General features: G+C 26.7%; 5 protein-coding genes across 12 annotated transcripts; 2 read left to right on the top strand and 3 right to left on the bottom strand.

The window, feature by feature from the left end:
• Positions 1 to 9: 9 nt before the first annotated feature.
• Positions 10 to 2775, top strand: LOC105734890 (uncharacterized). 2 transcript variants are annotated; one of them, XR_015291369.1, is made up of 8 exons: positions 10 to 431; positions 501 to 713; positions 785 to 966; positions 1048 to 1240; positions 1332 to 1503; positions 1595 to 1734; positions 1897 to 2475; positions 2554 to 2775. XR_015291369.1 is itself a non-coding variant. In XM_012483912.3 (6 exons), the coding sequence occupies exons 1-6, from the start codon at positions 186 to 188 to the stop codon at positions 1702 to 1704; spliced, it is 1116 nt and encodes a 371-aa protein (XP_012339366.2). In that variant the 5' UTR covers positions 14 to 185; the 3' UTR covers positions 1705 to 1863. The 2 variants fall into 2 exon arrangements, 1 of the variants encoding a protein (XP_012339366.2); XM_012483912.3 differs by lacking the exons at positions 1897 to 2475; positions 2554 to 2775 and having other exon boundaries at positions 14 to 431; positions 1595 to 1863.
• LOC100870458 (uncharacterized) lies at positions 1585 to 4186 on the bottom strand. 4 transcript variants are annotated; one of them, XM_031915196.2, is made up of 6 exons: positions 3748 to 4186; positions 2762 to 3069; positions 2473 to 2687; positions 2323 to 2395; positions 2145 to 2231; positions 1585 to 2060 (listed from the first exon to the last, which is right to left on the bottom strand). In XM_031915196.2, exons 2-6 carry the CDS (start codon positions 2992 to 2994, stop codon positions 1877 to 1879), a joined length of 792 nt encoding a protein of 263 aa, XP_031771056.2. In that variant the 5' UTR covers positions 2995 to 3069; positions 3748 to 4186; the 3' UTR covers positions 1585 to 1876. The 4 variants fall into 4 exon arrangements, with proteins under 4 accessions (XP_031771056.2, XP_086761601.1, XP_086761600.1 ...); XM_086905475.1 differs by having other exon boundaries at positions 2762 to 3203; positions 3748 to 4062; XM_086905474.1 differs by lacking the exon at positions 3748 to 4186 and adding an exon at positions 3584 to 3745.
• Positions 4187 to 4341: 155 nt separating this feature from the next.
• On the bottom strand, positions 4342 to 8297 carry LOC100870692 (uncharacterized). The gene is made up of 6 exons (XM_003691868.4): positions 7813 to 8297; positions 6913 to 7137; positions 6421 to 6596; positions 5796 to 5954; positions 5153 to 5501; positions 4342 to 4778 (listed from the first exon to the last, which is right to left on the bottom strand). The coding sequence occupies exons 2-6, from the start codon at positions 7124 to 7126 to the stop codon at positions 4618 to 4620; spliced, it is 1059 nt and encodes a 352-aa protein (XP_003691916.2). The 5' UTR covers positions 7127 to 7137; positions 7813 to 8297; the 3' UTR covers positions 4342 to 4617.
• A 38-nt stretch (positions 8298 to 8335) lies between these two features.
• Pat1 (Protein interacting with APP tail-1) lies at positions 8336 to 12232 on the top strand. Its single transcript, XM_012483910.3, has 9 exons — positions 8336 to 8600; positions 9431 to 9544; positions 9626 to 9876; positions 9954 to 10133; positions 10203 to 10458; positions 10606 to 10730; positions 10806 to 11085; positions 11159 to 11324; positions 11386 to 12232. Exons 1-9 carry the CDS (start codon positions 8457 to 8459, stop codon positions 11613 to 11615), a joined length of 1746 nt encoding a protein of 581 aa, XP_012339364.3. The 5' UTR covers positions 8336 to 8456; the 3' UTR covers positions 11616 to 12232.
• Positions 12233 to 12702: 470 nt separating this feature from the next.
• On the bottom strand, positions 12703 to 15789 carry Rbpn-5 (Rab GTPase-binding effector protein rabaptin-5). 4 transcript variants are annotated; one of them, XM_012483908.3, is made up of 8 exons: positions 15438 to 15789; positions 15121 to 15228; positions 14610 to 15055; positions 13912 to 14405; positions 13498 to 13779; positions 13206 to 13425; positions 13013 to 13123; positions 12703 to 12917 (listed from the first exon to the last, which is right to left on the bottom strand). In XM_012483908.3, the coding sequence occupies exons 1-8, from the start codon at positions 15484 to 15486 to the stop codon at positions 12750 to 12752; spliced, it is 1878 nt and encodes a 625-aa protein (XP_012339362.1). In that variant the 5' UTR covers positions 15487 to 15789; the 3' UTR covers positions 12703 to 12749. The 4 variants fall into 4 exon arrangements, with proteins under 4 accessions (XP_012339362.1, XP_012339363.1, XP_086761599.1 ...); XM_012483909.3 differs by having other exon boundaries at positions 14622 to 15055; positions 15438 to 15778; XM_086905473.1 differs by having other exon boundaries at positions 14622 to 15055; positions 15121 to 15225; positions 15438 to 15778.
• Between the last annotated feature and the right edge of the window lie 819 nt (positions 15790 to 16608).

Here is a 16608-nt window from a genome sequence, read left to right as displayed (position 1 = left end):
TAATTTTCTATCTATTTCAATTTTAATCAGCTGATTGATATCTCCTGATTGCTTGTATTTGTGTAAAGGCCGATGCTTTATAAATATCAAAAACTATATTATTAATGATATTTTTTTTCTACAAAGTAATTTATATTATTTAATTTTGTATAATTTTCTACAATTATCTTAATAATAAAAATAAGATGGAAATAGAAGAATCAATAAAAGAAAATGCTGTAGAGGTTATTAGGGAAGGATTGAGAGAATTGATTCATACAGAAAGAAAGGAAAATCGTATGAAAACAATAAATAAAAGTCGTGTGGCTTTAGGAAATATTATAACGAATTCATCTTTTACAACAGAGTTTGTAATTGAAAAAGCAAAAGCTCTTAAAAAAAAAGCATTATCTATTGAAGAATATAAAGAGCTTCAAAATGCTCTTATTCAGGTAATAATTCAAATACATTATAAATAATAAATATACTAATGTTATAATATTTTTTTTATCTTTCATTAGAGTGAAGAAAATGTTAATTCGTTTTTAAAAGTGGATAACATCTTATTTGCATTGGTACGTGATTTCTCTGGTAATGACCCTGTTTTACAATTATGTGCTATTAGTTGTTCTTGTAATATAGCACTTGGAAATGCTAAAGCATGTACTTCATTAACCAAAAGTATTGGACCATATCTTATTACAAAATTAGATACTTTAAATTATTCTTTATTGGTAAGTTAAAAAGTTAAAGATTATATTATAGTTATGAATAAGATTAAAATAATACATTTTTTTTTCATTAGGAAATATGTATATGGACAATAGGAAATTTAATTTCAGGAAGTAATAAGGCATTTGAAATTCTTCATGCCCAAGATTGTTTGAAATATATTATATCCTTGATGTACAATTGTGATAATGTAATTGTGCCTTCAGTAGCCTATACTGCTATGCATTATATACATATTGGTTTTCAATACATCTTGTAATGATTACTTTCTCATTTTTTCATTTAACTTTTAAAATATATTTTAAAATATTCCACTAATTGTACGAATATTTTTAGAAAAGAAGAAATTATTGAACTTATCAATGCTACTATAAAGAGAAACTTTTTATTTGAAGATTCATATTTTATTTGGTTGCTTGCATTATTATCTTCAGAAATATCGTGTCACATATATTTATATTCTGCAATTCCTTTGATAGTTGATTATTTATATGAAAATAGCATAAATAATATCACATCAATAGTAGAGGTATGTATTTGTCTTAATAATAATATATATTTATATTAAATGTATAATACTAAATACTAAATATAATACTAAAATTCTTTTTTTATTATAGATCACAGCATGTATAAGAATATTAGCTAATATTGTACAAGAAACATCTGGACGATTGGCAAAGTTTCTATTGGAAAATTCAAAATATTCACTATCAAATTTAAAAACATTATTAAATAAATTACTTTTATGTCAGTATGTACATATTAGAAAAGAAACATTATGGTTAATAGGTAATAATAATAAAAATATTGTTATAAAATTAATTGTTTGGTATAACAAATTTAAATGAAAAATTAAATATTTTGCAAAAATAATTTTTAGGTAATCTTTATAATCACAATTCTATTGATATAAAAAAGATGATACAAGAAGTTATTTCTGAATCATTTTTGAAGCAAACAGTTTTATATACAATTCAACAGTATCAATAAATACAAACTCTATTAATTAAATGATTACGTGTAAGATATATAACTATAATATTTACATATATATATAATATTAATAATAATTATAAATAATAAGTCTTTCTTCACGATTTTATACTTTGTATTGTACAAAAATATTGAATTATTAATAATATTTAGCAATCTTGCGTTTGTTTCAATAATTCATCTTAACAGGAATAAATTGTCGTCCTAATCCTATGGAAGTATGTGTCTCTGGTACATCCTCAATACAAGGTATTTTTATTATATTAAAGTATATGCGACCCATAATATGTGCTGTCGGATGTGTCGTGGCTTTCAAACAACGATACAGCGCTTCATCACATACACAGTGTGACCTAGAAAGGTAAAAAGTTTATTTCCATTACCATTAATCACAAACAATTTCTCTAAGAATAAAATAAGTATTTTTATTTTCATACTTGGTATATACGGAATAATTTGTAAGATTATATCGTGTTCGTTGAGCTCGAATTTTTACAGGACAAAGATCATGACTGCGACAACATCTGAAAAAGTTAAATATATTGAAAACCGTACTTTAATTAAACATAATTTTCTATTTTCTTTAATTTTAAATTTATTTTAACATATATTGACCTATCAATTTGAGCTTCTTGGCCCAAATCATGGTAATTATCGGCTATGTCCCCGGCACCACACCATTTTGTACCTATGAAATCATCAAAATTTATCTCAAAATATAGATGAATTATAAATATAACAAGAAAGTCTGCAATAATTACGAACCTGGTAAGATACCTGAGAGAAGAGACAAGACATTACTCATTCCATAATTATCTTTATTTACACTGTTTGATGTCGTTGTAGACAATCTTTCGTGCTGCATCTTGTCCAATAATTCGCATTGTTGTATAAGTTTCGTCATTTGTGAGAAAGATACCAGTTGAGGAATTACTATGGATGACAGATTCCTCAAAACTTCATTGGCTTCATCTTGCTCGCTATAAATACCGATTGCATTTTTTTTATTTGTGCCTAAATATTGATTTCAATCTAATCCTAATAAAGCACTTACTATACTTCGATCAAGTTGCAATTATGCAATTCATTATTAATGCCAAGATCAACTACTGCCACAGTCTGATCATAGTAATAAACAGCTCTGATCTCATTTCTATCGAATGTATCGGCCCTTGAAATACCATTCAATCCTTTGAAAGTATTTTTGAAGAAGATCGGTTGCTGAATACTGTTAGAGATGATCGCCACGATCAAGAATAATATCCATCCTGTGGAGCTCATGATCATTTTTTAAATCGTACTGCACTATGTATATTATCCTGTTTATATGATCATATTAATCACATTCTCGGGCTTATCATGCTGAAAATCGTTAGATCATTCATACATTAAAGAAACAGAAATTAAATTAATGCAAGTGAAACATGCGTTGCATTGCCGATTTGATCAGTGCCTTTGTTACGAATGGAATTCAATTCTTGGAATCGTTTTGAACTCTGAATAAGAAATAAATTTCTCTAATTTTAATTTAATCTTGTTAAAACGGTTATTTAAACGGTTTCGCTTTTAAGAATTTTTTTCTATTCAATCGTGGCTGATGTGAAAATCGTTAAATTTTTATAAAATAAGGATATAATATAAAACTTTTCGCAACTGAGTATTAAGAAACAAATGAAAAATTATTAATTATTTTTTATCATTTCATGGAAATATTTTATTGTTAAATCATGTTTATTGAGGAAGAAAAAGTACAAGAAAAAGGAATAAATATAATGGAATATTTTATATATAGGTTACATAACATTCAAACAAAATATAGCGTTTTAAATTTTCGCTTTCATGTAAGAATTTACATGAAAGCGAAAATTCAACTTACTTTCGTGCATATCTTCCGATACAATTTAATTCAATTTTCAACAAAACTCTAATATTAAAAAATTAAACATATATAATCACTCGTATTTATATTAATATAGAATATAACATATTATACACTTATTTGACTATATTATTTTATACAATATATGTGAAAAGTAATACCTGAGTTTTTTCTTTTCTCTTCATTCTTCTGCTTCGATTCACATATTGATTACACTTTCGATAAAAAGTAACAACACTTTATGCGTTATTATTAGAATTTTTCACCTATTAAGATTTAATATTTAGCTGCCAATAATTAGTTGCAAACGGAACTTTTGTAATGTACACGATAATATTAAGTTGAACGTCAATGCCAATTGTCTCGATCGATTCAGAGTTCGTACAATACTCGACAAATTTCTGAAGATCCCTGGAAGAAACAACTTTAAACTGCGCCAATGGAACGAGTATCTGGCGGGAATTAACTGGCGTCCCTCTACCATGATCTATCGATTCGTAGGTATACCTCAGGCCCCTCCATTTTCATTCTTTTATCAGTTGCGAGTTACAAAGTATCGTCCAACAATATGCACGAATTTACTTGGAGGAGGGGGAACCCAGATTCAGAAAGACTAGGACGAAGAAAGTAGGACGAAAAGTAGAAAATCGTCTGGTTAGTGTGTACATATATGGTTAATTTTTTACATTATGTTTCTGGTAATCTCAAAAATTTACATGATTTGCACTCGAATATTGAAAATAATTAAAATGTTATTTTTATATACATGTATTATCTTTAATTTCAGTTATTTAACGAGTATAATAATATAACGATTAAAATTTATAAAAACTCGTTTAAATTACATATAAAAAATAAAGAAATAGTTTTGTTCATCGTTTCTCCATTAATTTCTTTCTTTTTTAAAATTTATAACTGACCGTATAACTGATCGTAGTAGATACCAATAAGCAATGATAAACGCGAGCAATTTACAAGATCTTGAAGTCAATATATGGACAGTCGATACGTCGACATGCAATGATATTTCGTTAAGATTGGCTTGACTTCAAGGGCTGTTGCTCGTGAGCGGACGCGTTCGTCTTGGAGGCTGCATTCATGGGATATTGGTTTCCAATCCGAGTAGTGCTTAGTGTGATACTAATAGGCGTAGCGTTCGAAAGTTGTTGTCGAACCGGACATTGTCGGTAGCCTAGAACATGGCAATATATAAATAAACTTAAAATCAAAATAATTACATTAATGAACTTATCAATTTAATAATATAAATTTACGTATAAATTGTCAAAATTAAAATAAAAGACGATTTAATAAGAAAAAAAAAAAAAAAAAAAAACAAATATCTTGAATATCTCTGACAAACTTAATCTATATACTTTTCTATTTTTTCAATATTATGCAACTTTAAAATATTTTCAAATAATTTTATGCTTTGTTCGTAAGAATAATTATTTATATTGCTCTATGATCCGACGTTTTGCATAATTAAATAATTTCAAATATTTTTGATAAAATTCGATCATCATCAAAGGTGAAGGTTAATTTAAGATATAAAGAAACGTTTACCAGCATGATGAGGACCGGAACAATGACAGCAAATAGGGTTGTTTCGAGGTCTGGGACAAAATTCAACACTATGTGGTTCTCCACATCGAACGCAACGTGGCAAGTGTCTACAGTTGGCAGCCATATGCCAGAATCCCTGGCAACGATAACATTGAAGAACACCGTCCCCTGTTTGAAAGTTAGACGCTTCGAGAAAGTTGCTGACTATTCCTGGCCCTGCCTGCAACGGTCCACCGGTACTTCCGGTTCCTCCGCGCCACCAACGCTCTGGGATAGCACTGAATCGAGCAGCACCGAAAAAGTCCAATCCTTGACGCAATAAGAGTTCATAATGTCCAGCATCTAATACCTAAGAAGAATATTTTAAGTGATATATATATATATATATTAATAATAATTTAACTTTCTGTTAAAAATATTTATAATATAAAAAATTATTGGGATCGTAAAATTAAATATGAATATAAGAAAATTATATCGAAATCATTCAAAAATTATTTCGTAGATCATTATAATTGAACGGTATAATAAATTAGTCAAATTGTCATACGATATTAGCGATTAAGATTTTTTTTCAGCAAAAAATTTTTTTTCTTTGACATTATCATTCCTTATCATTGTTTTGTCGACGTTGAATTATTACCTCAACGCGTATATATTGTCGCCAACGTTCAACGCTTCCTGTTGCAATTCCCTGTTTCATTAATGCAGAATTGATATCCTGTAAAGGAATAGCCCAAGGTACATCGCGAAGAAGAACCGCTTGTCTATAACGAGAATCTTTCGCTGAAAATCGAGCCACCTAATTTGAAGGAAATAAGAAAAAAATTTAATTTAAATAAATTAAATTTCATTTAATTATAAAAATATATAAAAATAGAACATAATTACAAATAAATAAAATTTTCATGACCAGATTAAGATTTAAAGATTTAATGATTCATGTTGTGCAAATTTTGTTATCTCAAGTGCAAAACTTGTGCATAAAAGAAAGCGAAAGGAAAACGGGCGATTACGGTTGTGAAGCAACAATTATATGGGTAATGATGTTATATATGATTTATTTTTGACTTTTCGAGAGCTTTTTATATTGCAAGGAACATAATAACAAAATTGAATAACAAATCAAATTTCAAGGTAAATTATCGATAAAATTAAATGGTATTTAATACGTTTATTTTATACGTTTTGAATTTAAATCGGTACATATTTTACGACATATATATAAGTTACAAATAAGGAATTGAAATGGATAGGATAATAAATACTTGTACAGGTCCTTCAAAAACACGTGCCAAATCGCCACGTTGCAACAATTTTTCTGCATCAGCTTCGCAAGTAAATGCCGCAATCAAACCACAAGGTGTTTCAGACACGTGCCAGGCTGCTAAGGGGTCGGATGCGCGGATTACCTCTTCTAGATTAGAACGAAGCAGCTCGCCACCTGGCATAACTTATTCGTCAAGTCTAACAAGTTCAAAATATCAAGGAAAAGTAGGGAAACTATTGTTTTAAAACAATTTATGTTATTGAGAAAACAAAAGCATTTTTTAAATACAAAAAACAAGAAATTTTCCTATCAATACAATGACAACCAAATACCGATTGCGTAATTCAAGAAAATTATTGCTTCAAAAAAAAAAAATATGAAACAATTAAAAAAATCATTGCATTTTGCGAATGTATATGTACATATATATATATATATATATGAAATCATATATAAAAACGGAAAATTCGTTAAATAAGCAGCAACTTGCCACTTTGTATTCCTTGCACTTGACCTTGCGGCCCGACAGCACGCGAGATATACAAAGAGCATGTAAACTCTTCTTGGCAAGATACACGTGCCCGTGCGTTACAAACGTCATCTGATGAGGTATTCGCTACTGCGACCGTAGTCTGCATCGTTGTCTCAACTTTTTTATTCTCTTGAGAGCATTCCTCCTCCATCCTGTGCACTTTGTGCACCATCGAACGTACCCCTAAAATAAAAACGTATAATATTATAAAATTCACAAAGATTTTTTCAATAATACCGAATAATTAGAATTTTTCATTAGAATTATTAGATTGTTTCACATTTTATCTATGTCAAAAATTTTAATATTTTTTCTTTTGAAATATAATATGTCTTTAAAATATATATTTTGAAAGTATAATGCTTTAATGAATAACAAATATATGTACTTTTAAAATAAATTACATGTATAAATTATATAAATATATATAAGTGACATATATTGGAAATAATATGTTTAAATACGTGATAACACGTGCACAAAGCAACTTTATCGACAGGTAATTGTTATCAATACAATAAAAGTCTAATTATCGATAATGAGATAGACATATAAGTATTTGATAATGCAAGGTTATAATTACATATTTCCCAGTATGTAAATACGATCTAAATATACAAAGTTATAGAAAATAAAGTAAAAAATTCAATTGATACTCAGATTAATTTGTTCACCACATTGACACAATCGTTCAATGCGGGACATCCGATTTATAATGCGATCAAAAACATACGATTTGACATTCAAACTTTCACAATTGGTAGCAGTATGCGTACCAATTTCCTTTCACTTATGCACACAGATTATTGTTTTTAGTCACTTTATATTGTGTAAAAAATGTCGATAACATTAAATCACCTTAGACGTTTTTTCCGCTGGTCGTATTTTCGGAAAAGGAATTCTGGGCCAAAGAAGACATGGCCCAATGCTGGCGCCATTAATCAGCCTCTTTCACGATCACAACAATATCGACTCTCTTTTTTCTGAACTATGTATATCTACTGTCGCTTTTTCGATATAGATGTTTAATCCATGTCTTTAATCAGTTTTTCAAAATTCAATTTTGAAATTCATCGTGTTCCTTTTCTATTAACAGGTATTATCCTATGTATATTTAGTATTATAAAAAATCGATTTATAATATTGATTTGATATACGATCTTATAATTAATATGAGCTAGTATATTTTGAAAAATACATTAGTTTTTAAATTCAATATTTTATAATTCAATAACAATTATTGCAAAAATATAATTTCTGTCAAACGAGCTCATTTGTATAATTATTGTTCGTATAATTATTATAATAACAAGTATAAAAGAAAAAAATATTTTGCTTATATCTGGTGCGCTAGACATATATATTATTTTACCATCGTTCTAAGTGGGGGTTGTCGCTGGTGGTTGGATGGCGGAGCATCGCGGCAGCATATGCGCACAAAGACGTGACAGCAATTATTACGGCTGTGTGCGCGTTCGTGATTATCGAAGGCCTCTAGGAAAATGGCCGAAACACGTAATCCACCGGTGTTTTCCCCAAAAACTCTTTACCAATTGAGTGTATTAGCAATAGCAAACAAGTTTCTAAATTTAAGAAAGTATCTTCCCGATTTACCGAATGATGTATTGTTCGATGTTTACTATCAGGTAAATGTCAAATTATGTTGTTGATTAGAACGCTTTTTTACACAGTAATAAATGTATATTTTTATATATTTTTTTTCTAACTTAACAAAAATTTTTTTCATTATCAAGATTATTGCAAAATGAACGATTTATTTTTATGAATTTAATTTTTTATTTCTCATATTTATAAAATAATATCGCATGTTCAATCAAAACATTCAAAGTATCATAACACTGTATTATGACAGTTATACGTATTTGCCAAAAATGTATTTTGACATTATGTATATCGATAAGATTATATAGAATTAGATTTAATTTATATGAAATAATAATAAATAAATTTAAATGATTCAACAAAACGGAGTTACAAAATGATATATATCATATGTTTAACCTATATTTATTATATTTTATTTTTTTATTTTGCATATATTTACAATGCAATATAATGATTCATAAAATAGTGACACGATTTGCTAAATACTTTGCTCAAAAATACTTTGCTCATGCATAAGTTTTCACAATAACAAATTTCTATATTTATTTCGTAATGAACATGATCTCGTATACGAGTTATGCGAAATTATATACTTTTGATAAATACGTCAAAATTAATTTATTTTTTAAATTTTATCAATATCTTAAAGAAACTGCAACATTTTTATAATTTATATAATTAAATATTTATAATTTGATAATTAATACTTTTTAATTAAATATTATAATTATATATGTAATTATAATAAATTTTCTAAAATGTAATCATTATATAATTTACATTATAAATCAATACAATAATACTAATGCAATAATAATAAAATAATCCATTAAATATTTCATTTTTACAGTTGTACAAAGAAAAAAGATTATGTTTATTGGGAATTGACTTCAGCAATCTAGAGATTTTTTCTAAGATGTTAACAGTTACTAGCCGCCGTGTACATTTGTTACAAAGTTTTCAAGTAATTATTTATATTTGTTAAAAATGCAAATAAGAAATATATAAAATTTTTTTTGTGTACATTTTTTTTTTGATTTTTCAGAGCCTCATAGACCATGGAGTACGAGTAGAAGAAGAATTAAGCATTACTTACACATTATGCTATCTTGATGTTAGTGAAAATCTAGCTGCTGAAGAAAATTTAATAAATTTAGGTTTAAGAATTGGTGGATTTTTCAGTGATGCTGGTTGGTACGCAAAAAGTGAACAGGTGTTACTAGCATGCAAACAATTATGTTTTGCAAATAATTCTATACCTCAGAATTGGTGTAGAACATTAGAATGTTGCAGAAAGTAAGATATATCTTATTTATATCTAGTTTGTTTTTCAAGATAGATTTATATTTTATAATAAGCATTTAAAAATTTAGACTTTTACATGTACAAGCTGCATATTGTGAATTTTTACAAGCAGCAAAAACTCATCAACTTGCTGTAGAATTAATAGAAAGATTGAAAAAGGCAGGGTATAATGATTATAATTATGCTGCTATATATACTGAATTTAGTATACTTTTTTATATGAAAAGCGAATATGACGAAGCTTATAGGTATGCACTATATCTTACTTTTACAAAATTTGTCATTTTTTCAATTTCACTAATTTCACAATTGTTTAGATGGAGTATAGAAGCATTAAAACAGCTGAAACCTACGTTGTCTGCGCGCATTACTGTTGATGTTTTAAGGCAGGCAGCAAAATCTTGTGTATTAAAACGCGAATTTCAGAGAGCTGGTCTATTAATCAGACAAGCTGTATATCTTGCTAAAGAAGTATTTGGCATTGATCATCCAGTGTACAGTAATGTCCTTATAGATTATGGATTTTATTGGTTAAACTTTGATAATATAATTAACAGTGTAAATCTCTATAAGGTTCGTACGTTCGTAATATAAATTAATAAGATTATTATTATTTTATTATAATTTTCGCAATTATTATATTATTAATTTATTTTTTATTATTACTTGTGTATTATAATTATGTGTTATTAATCTTATTATATTTCTTATTTGTTGTAGAATGCATTAGCAATTAGAATGGAAATATTTGGTAAAATGAATTTACATGTTGCATTAGCACATGAGGATTTAGCTTATGCTCTTTATGTATATGAATATAGATCTGGTGAATTTCCAGAAGCAAGGTAAATTATTCTATAATTTATTATTCTTAAAAATTTATTAAAATCCTATAATTTTATTTCACTTTAAATAAACAGTGTTCATATTGAAAAAGCAATAGATATAATGCTAAATCTTTTACATGGGGATCATTTGTTGTTAGCAAGTGCAAAAAGAATAAATGCATTAATTCTCGAAGAAATAGCATTAGATAGTACATCATCGCCATTATCGAAACAAAATCTACTATTTAAAGCTGAATGCCTTCATTTATCTGCTTTGCAATCAGCAAAAGAAGCATTTGGTGAAAGAAATGTACAAACAGCAAAACATTATGGAAATTTGGGACGTGTATATCAGAGCATGAGGAAATGTAAGGTACATATATTTCATGTAAATATATTGATTAAAAATTTAGGACATGATTATTATATTTTATCAATAATTTTAGGAAGCTGAAGCAATGCATTTAAAAGCTATACATATTAAAGAGGAATTATTAGGACCAGATGATCATGAAGTTGGTTTGAGTATAGGACACTTAGCTTCGTTATATAATTATCATATGAATCGATATAGAGATGCTGAAAGGCTTTATTACAGGAGTATTGGAATTAGTATGTATATAATATTTTTTTAAATTTATATGTCATTGTTTTAATTAAATTTTCGTACTAGGTTTGAAATTATTCGGTAAAAGTTACAGTGGTCTAGAATATGATTATCATGGACTTTTAAATGTTTATACAAAATTGAATGAATATGATAAAATTATAGAATATGCAACAATATTAAATAATTGGAAAATGTTAAGAGATAAACACTTGGAATCAAAAGAACCAACAATTGATCCTAAGAGACGGCCACAACCAATCGAAGAAATAATTGAAAAATTTTTTTCTATGTAATATAAATGTATATTAATATTTTAATCATCATTGTCTCGGCGATTGACATATAGTTGATTCCAATTTTGTTGGAGTAACTCGGGCCAAAGTATAAATAAAATCACGAGTTACATTATATGATCTAGGATATCGTAAATCATATATTTTTGACAGTATCATTAAGGTTTTTCAAACATAGTCACATGAACTTCATGTTTCTTCTTTGTACCTCATCATTTTGTATGTATTAATTATTTTTACAACTAGTTTTAGCGGAAAATCAAGAATGTTTAGAGCTGAATATTTTTTGCACCGTGATCAAATATCAGCAGCATTTAAAACATGTTTATCATTGTAAGATTTATATATATTTCAGTTGATCTATAAAATATTAAAAAAATTCTAATTATTTTTATAAATTTTAATTGTATTTTTTATTCACAAATCTTGTGAAATCAAATGTGATATGTGATGTACTGTTATTTTTTATTAAATATTTTGTTCCTATACAAATATTATAATAAATAAGAAATCTAGATAAATTTTTGGATTTCAGAATAATAAATTAAAAAATAATATGACAGGAATATGTACAGACTTGTGCTTTTAAAATAAATATAGAAATATTATATATTTACTATCTTTAGTTATATATACTATATTTTTTCTTTTAACATAAAGAAATAAAATTAATTATTTGAAACATTCAAAAAATGAATTCTATACGAGACTTATTTTAATTATATCAATAACAAGATAATAGGTAAATTTACAAATTTATATATGTGTGTATGTGTATATATATGTGTATATATATATATATATATATATATATATATATATATATATATATATATATATATATATATAACTCATATATACATTTAAAAGCTTTAATCTTTTAAATTACAGAAACATTAAGTGGTACATAATTTATTTACACAATATTTACTTTATCACTTCAATTGTCAGGTAATAGGAATCATATCTATTCTCCTCTCATACTAATAGCATCTCTATTTTTTTCTAAAAATCATTAAATTTTTAATTAATTGTTAAACATTATAATCCATGATATTATACAATTAATTGGTTTTTATTATATTACCAAATTGATATTGCACATTTTGTTGGACTGATTTTTTTTTAGAATATTTAATCAGGTGTATGTGGTGGTTCTTGGCTAAAATATGGTGCTGTATCTTGTACCAATAATGTATGGCAAACATCACAGACTCTGGATGGTCTTTGTTTCGGTCCACTTTTCACAATATGTGAAAGGCAAGATTGACAAAATATATGGCCACAATGACGGCAATGTACCTATATAAAAAATTTTTTCATTAACATGAAAAAATTATATATAGATATAAATCATTTATATTAACAAATTTATTAACATTATTTATTAATATTACTTTTTTCTTTGTAACTGTAAAAGTTGTATGACAAGTAGGACATTCTTCTATATCTTCTTCATGCTGCCATCGTACTTCACTACCAGCTTGTCTAATTCTTTCTAATTGTACCTACAATTAATGAATAAATAAATTTTGTTTTATTAATTGATATTATATATTCTATTAATTGATATTATAGTATTTATTATACCTGTAACGATTGCGATAATCTAACAAAATCTTTTTGAACCGCTTCGCTAGTATCTAGTTCTTGTTGAAGACTGGTAACTCTTTGCCGTAATTCAGTCACTTTTAATTCAGCTTGTTTATTTTCTTTTAAAACAATATCTAATTCTTTTTCTAGTCGTTCCAGTTTTTCTTCCCTTTCAGCTAGAGATCGATAATCTCGTACATATTTATCTAATTGCGTTCTATAAAATATTATTACTAAAAAATTACAATTATAAAAATCTAAGATACATATATAAAATGAATAATATTACCTTAATCCACTAATTTCATTTTTTAATACCAATATTTCTTGTTCCTTAACTCTACTTTCCTGTTCCATTTGTTCATGGAGCAAGGTCACTTCATATCGCAATGTTTCTTCTTTTTCCTGCGCAACTTCTTGAGCAACCTTAGCAGTAATCAAATCTTCTCGCATTTTCAAGAGACTAACATGCAGTTCCTCAACATTATTCGGCATATTGATACTCTCACTCTGCAGTTGCTGGGAATGCTTGCTATGTTTACCAACAAGATTTTCATTTTCCTTTTGTAGTCTGCAAAGATTCAACTAGATTTTCAATAAAATTTTGTCAGAAATGTCACGATAAAAAATATTATTTTATCTATGTCGAAAATTGGAAAGAACAATGAAATAAGAGTGAGAATATTATTTTAAATTTTCTTACGCGATAAGATGTCTTTGTACTTCTTCTCGACCATATGTTAATTCCACAAGTTCATCTTTCATATTTCTTTGAACTTGTTCAAAAGATCTTTTTAGTTCAGTTAAAGTCTGTTGCAAAGTTTGAGAAGCGACAGTAAGCTCTGCTACTTTAATTTTAAGCTCCTCTTTTTTTTCATTCCATTTTTCTTCCATTTCTTTCCGAAATTCCACTTCTTTTGCTAAATCTTCTTTCTGCATTTGCAACATCCGCTCAGAATCTAACTGCTGCTTTTCTAAATCTTTAGCAGTTGCTTGCATCTTAACTAACTGTGCTTCATAATTTGCACACATATCACATGTCGATTCAGAAGAACCAGATTCTTGTTTTTTTTGCAACTGTGTTTCTTTACATTTCTGTAATTCATCATCTGTTGCTCTTAATTTTTCTTTTAAAGCTTTAATTTCTTCCTCAAGTGGCACTACCAATGAACGTAAAACTTCAGCATCTTCCTGTGCCTATAAAGCAATATTTTTTAACATTTACATTATATATAAAATAAAAAAAAAGAAGAAAAAGAGAAAATGAAAATGTTAAACAAGAATTTTAATATTTTATAATAATATATTAAATGATTTATGAACTTTTTCTGAAATGCAGTGCTATTCTATAAAGCCATTGCAGAAGAGTTCAAAAACCATATATTTTTTATGCTTACGTACATATCTTTTTACCTTCCTCATGCTTTCCTCAAGATTATCAGGACCTAAAGATAAAGCATCTGCACCTAATTGAGAAACTACTTTTCGAGCTATTGTTTTTGTTACTGTAGAAAGTGATATTTGTGGACCATCTAAAGGTGGATCTCGAGGTAATTGTGATTTTAACAATGCATTTTCCTCTTGTAACTTGGAAAGAGTCATTTTTAATTTAGTAAGTTCTGTATCCAATTGCTTGCGAGAACAAGAAGATTCTTCCATTGTTTCATGTATAACCCTTTGCAAAGATGCTATTTCTTCTTGTGCCTTTCTTTTTTCAATAAGTATATCATTCTGAATTTTTAAATCTGCAACAACTAGTTGACTCTTTGCTTCATCTAATTCATTTTTTAATTTGGCATTTTCCTTTTGTAAACCTGTATTATCTTGTAATCTTCTTTTTAATTCTTCTATAAATATCATACTTATATAATTTATTTCTGTTATTATATTTATTAATATAAAGTAGTTTTACCTTCTTTTTGAAGAAATAATTCCTTCATTTTAGCTCTCTGAACATTGAATTCTTCTCGCATTTTAACATTTTCTGATTCCAATCTATTTATTTTTTCTTGTAGATCTTCTAAATTGCAATAAACATTTTGTTGATAAAACTTTTATATAAAGAACAAAATTGTAATTGCAATAACAATGAAAAAAATTAAAATTATTTAAAAAGATAGAAATTGTAAATTTTTCAAAATTTTCAAAATTAATCAACAATTAAATGTTGTCAATATAAATTGGAGAAAAATAAAAATAATTGTCAAAATGTTATTGTGTGAAACATACCACTTCCATTCATATTGACTGCATTATCTTGCGTATGATTTTCCATCATTTGTTGATTTTGCGTGACGAAATTAAATTTTGTTTAGGGTGGGTCACTGTCTTTCGTATAAGATAGAAAATTGTATCCTGAAACACTCGGGTAAATATTTCGATGACATTATGGCATATGTGCCAATAACAGTCTTTAGGTTTCACTGACATTCATTCTATCAAGGAGATCAGAATCGCAATGACGCGTTAATTACGCAAAATAATGTTTCATTCGCCAAAACAGAAAAATCAACCTCAACGATTTAGCGGTATGCTAGCGGTGTATTATCAGCACTTCCTCATCAATCAGTATCGATATTTTAAACAGTACATATTCGATAATCGAGAACTCGGAATCGATTAAATCAAAATCTCGTTCAGTATTGATAATGACTTTTTTAAAAGTCAATATCAATATTTACAATACTATAATGAATACGTTGTAATTTAACGTAAATCAATAATATTTTCGCTCAATACACATTGACGTAATACGATGTCAATATGAGTTTATATAAATTTATTTAAATTATATAACAAATGTTTCATTTTCAATTATATAAAATACAATAATGAATCATTTAATAAATATAAATTTTACATTAATTATTTTTACATTAATTTTTTTCAAAATAATTTTCTTTATACTCTCTCAAATAGCTATAATCATCTAATGTGTATATTTTTAAAATTCACATATTACATAAAATTCAATAACAGTTTTAATTATAAAAATGTAATGAAGTATGTAATATCATAATAAACATCATAATAAAAGTATGTAATATCATAATATTTTTTTAAAATTTAAGATTCATTATAATTTTTATATCTTTTCAATATATATATATATTTTTTTTTTTTCTAAAGAAACAAAAATTGAATAATATGTTATTAAATTGAATAATATGTTATTTATTAGTAAGATTGCAAGTATATTTTTTTTTATACTCAATAAAATGAATTAAAATAATTATTTTATCGTGTTAATTTCAAGAATGAAATATTTGATCATAATTCGTAGTCAAGGATTATAAAATGTCTCCCATTACTACTAACTATCCCCACTCTTTTATAAAAGTTTAATTACGTTTGCTTTTGATAGATCTGATAATTCTTATCAATAAATTTTACGAATTTA

The sequence above is a fragment of the Apis florea genome, unplaced genomic scaffold (assembly GCF_048593485.1).
Source record: "Apis florea isolate Af1SG1 unplaced genomic scaffold, ASM4859348v1 contig_2411_pilon, whole genome shotgun sequence".
In the NCBI taxonomy this organism is placed as follows: domain Eukaryota; kingdom Metazoa; phylum Arthropoda; class Insecta; order Hymenoptera; family Apidae; genus Apis; species Apis florea.
Note: the sequence above shows the minus strand (reverse complement) of the source record. Positions and strands in the feature narration are given on the sequence as shown.

What these genes read in the sequence shown, in the direction of transcription:
- LOC105734890 (XM_012483912.3), top strand. Translation starts at nt 186, where the DNA reads ATGGAAATAGAAGAATCAATAAAAGAAAATGCTGTAGAGGTTATTAGG. An exon ending in TTCAAAATGCTCTTATTCAG is followed by an intron (nt 432 to 500) that starts GTAATAATTCAA and finishes ATCTTTCATTAG; the next exon opens with AGTGAAGAAAATGTTAATTC. An exon ending in AGAAACATTATGGTTAATAG is followed by an intron (nt 1,504 to 1,594) that starts GTAATAATAATA and finishes AATAATTTTTAG; the next exon opens with GTAATCTTTATAATCACAAT.
- LOC100870458 (XM_031915196.2), bottom strand. Translation starts at nt 2,994, where the DNA reads ATGATCATGAGCTCCACAGGATGGATATTATTCTTGATCGTGGCGATC. An exon ending in TCTCTCAGGTATCTTACCAG is followed by an intron (nt 2,396 to 2,472) that starts GTTCGTAATTAT and finishes ATGATTTCATAG; the next exon opens with GTACAAAATGGTGTGGTGCC. An exon ending in CAAGAAGCTCAAATTGATAG is followed by an intron (nt 2,232 to 2,322) that starts GTCAATATATGT and finishes TAACTTTTTCAG; the next exon opens with ATGTTGTCGCAGTCATGATC.
- LOC100870692 (XM_003691868.4), bottom strand. Translation starts at nt 7,126, where the DNA reads ATGGTGCACAAAGTGCACAGGATGGAGGAGGAATGCTCTCAAGAGAAT. An exon ending in AGTGCAAGGAATACAAAGTG is followed by an intron (nt 6,597 to 6,912) that starts GCAAGTTGCTGC and finishes AAGTTATGCCAG; the next exon opens with GTGGCGAGCTGCTTCGTTCT. An exon ending in TTTTTGAAGGACCTGTACAA is followed by an intron (nt 5,955 to 6,420) that starts GTATTTATTATC and finishes CCTTCAAATTAG; the next exon opens with GTGGCTCGATTTTCAGCGAA.
- Pat1 (XM_012483910.3), top strand. Translation starts at nt 8,457, where the DNA reads ATGGCCGAAACACGTAATCCACCGGTGTTTTCCCCAAAAACTCTTTAC. An exon ending in AGAGCATGAGGAAATGTAAG is followed by an intron (nt 11,086 to 11,158) that starts GTACATATATTT and finishes CAATAATTTTAG; the next exon opens with GAAGCTGAAGCAATGCATTT. An exon ending in TTACAGGAGTATTGGAATTA is followed by an intron (nt 11,325 to 11,385) that starts GTATGTATATAA and finishes TTTTCGTACTAG; the next exon opens with GTTTGAAATTATTCGGTAAA.
- Rbpn-5 (XM_012483908.3), bottom strand. Translation starts at nt 15,486, where the DNA reads ATGATGGAAAATCATACGCAAGATAATGCAGTCAATATGAATGGAAGT. An exon ending in TGAGGAAGGTAAAAAGATAT is followed by an intron (nt 14,406 to 14,609) that starts GTACGTAAGCAT and finishes ATTGCTTTATAG; the next exon opens with GCACAGGAAGATGCTGAAGT. An exon ending in GTACAAAGACATCTTATCGC is followed by an intron (nt 13,780 to 13,911) that starts GTAAGAAAATTT and finishes GAATCTTTGCAG; the next exon opens with ACTACAAAAGGAAAATGAAA.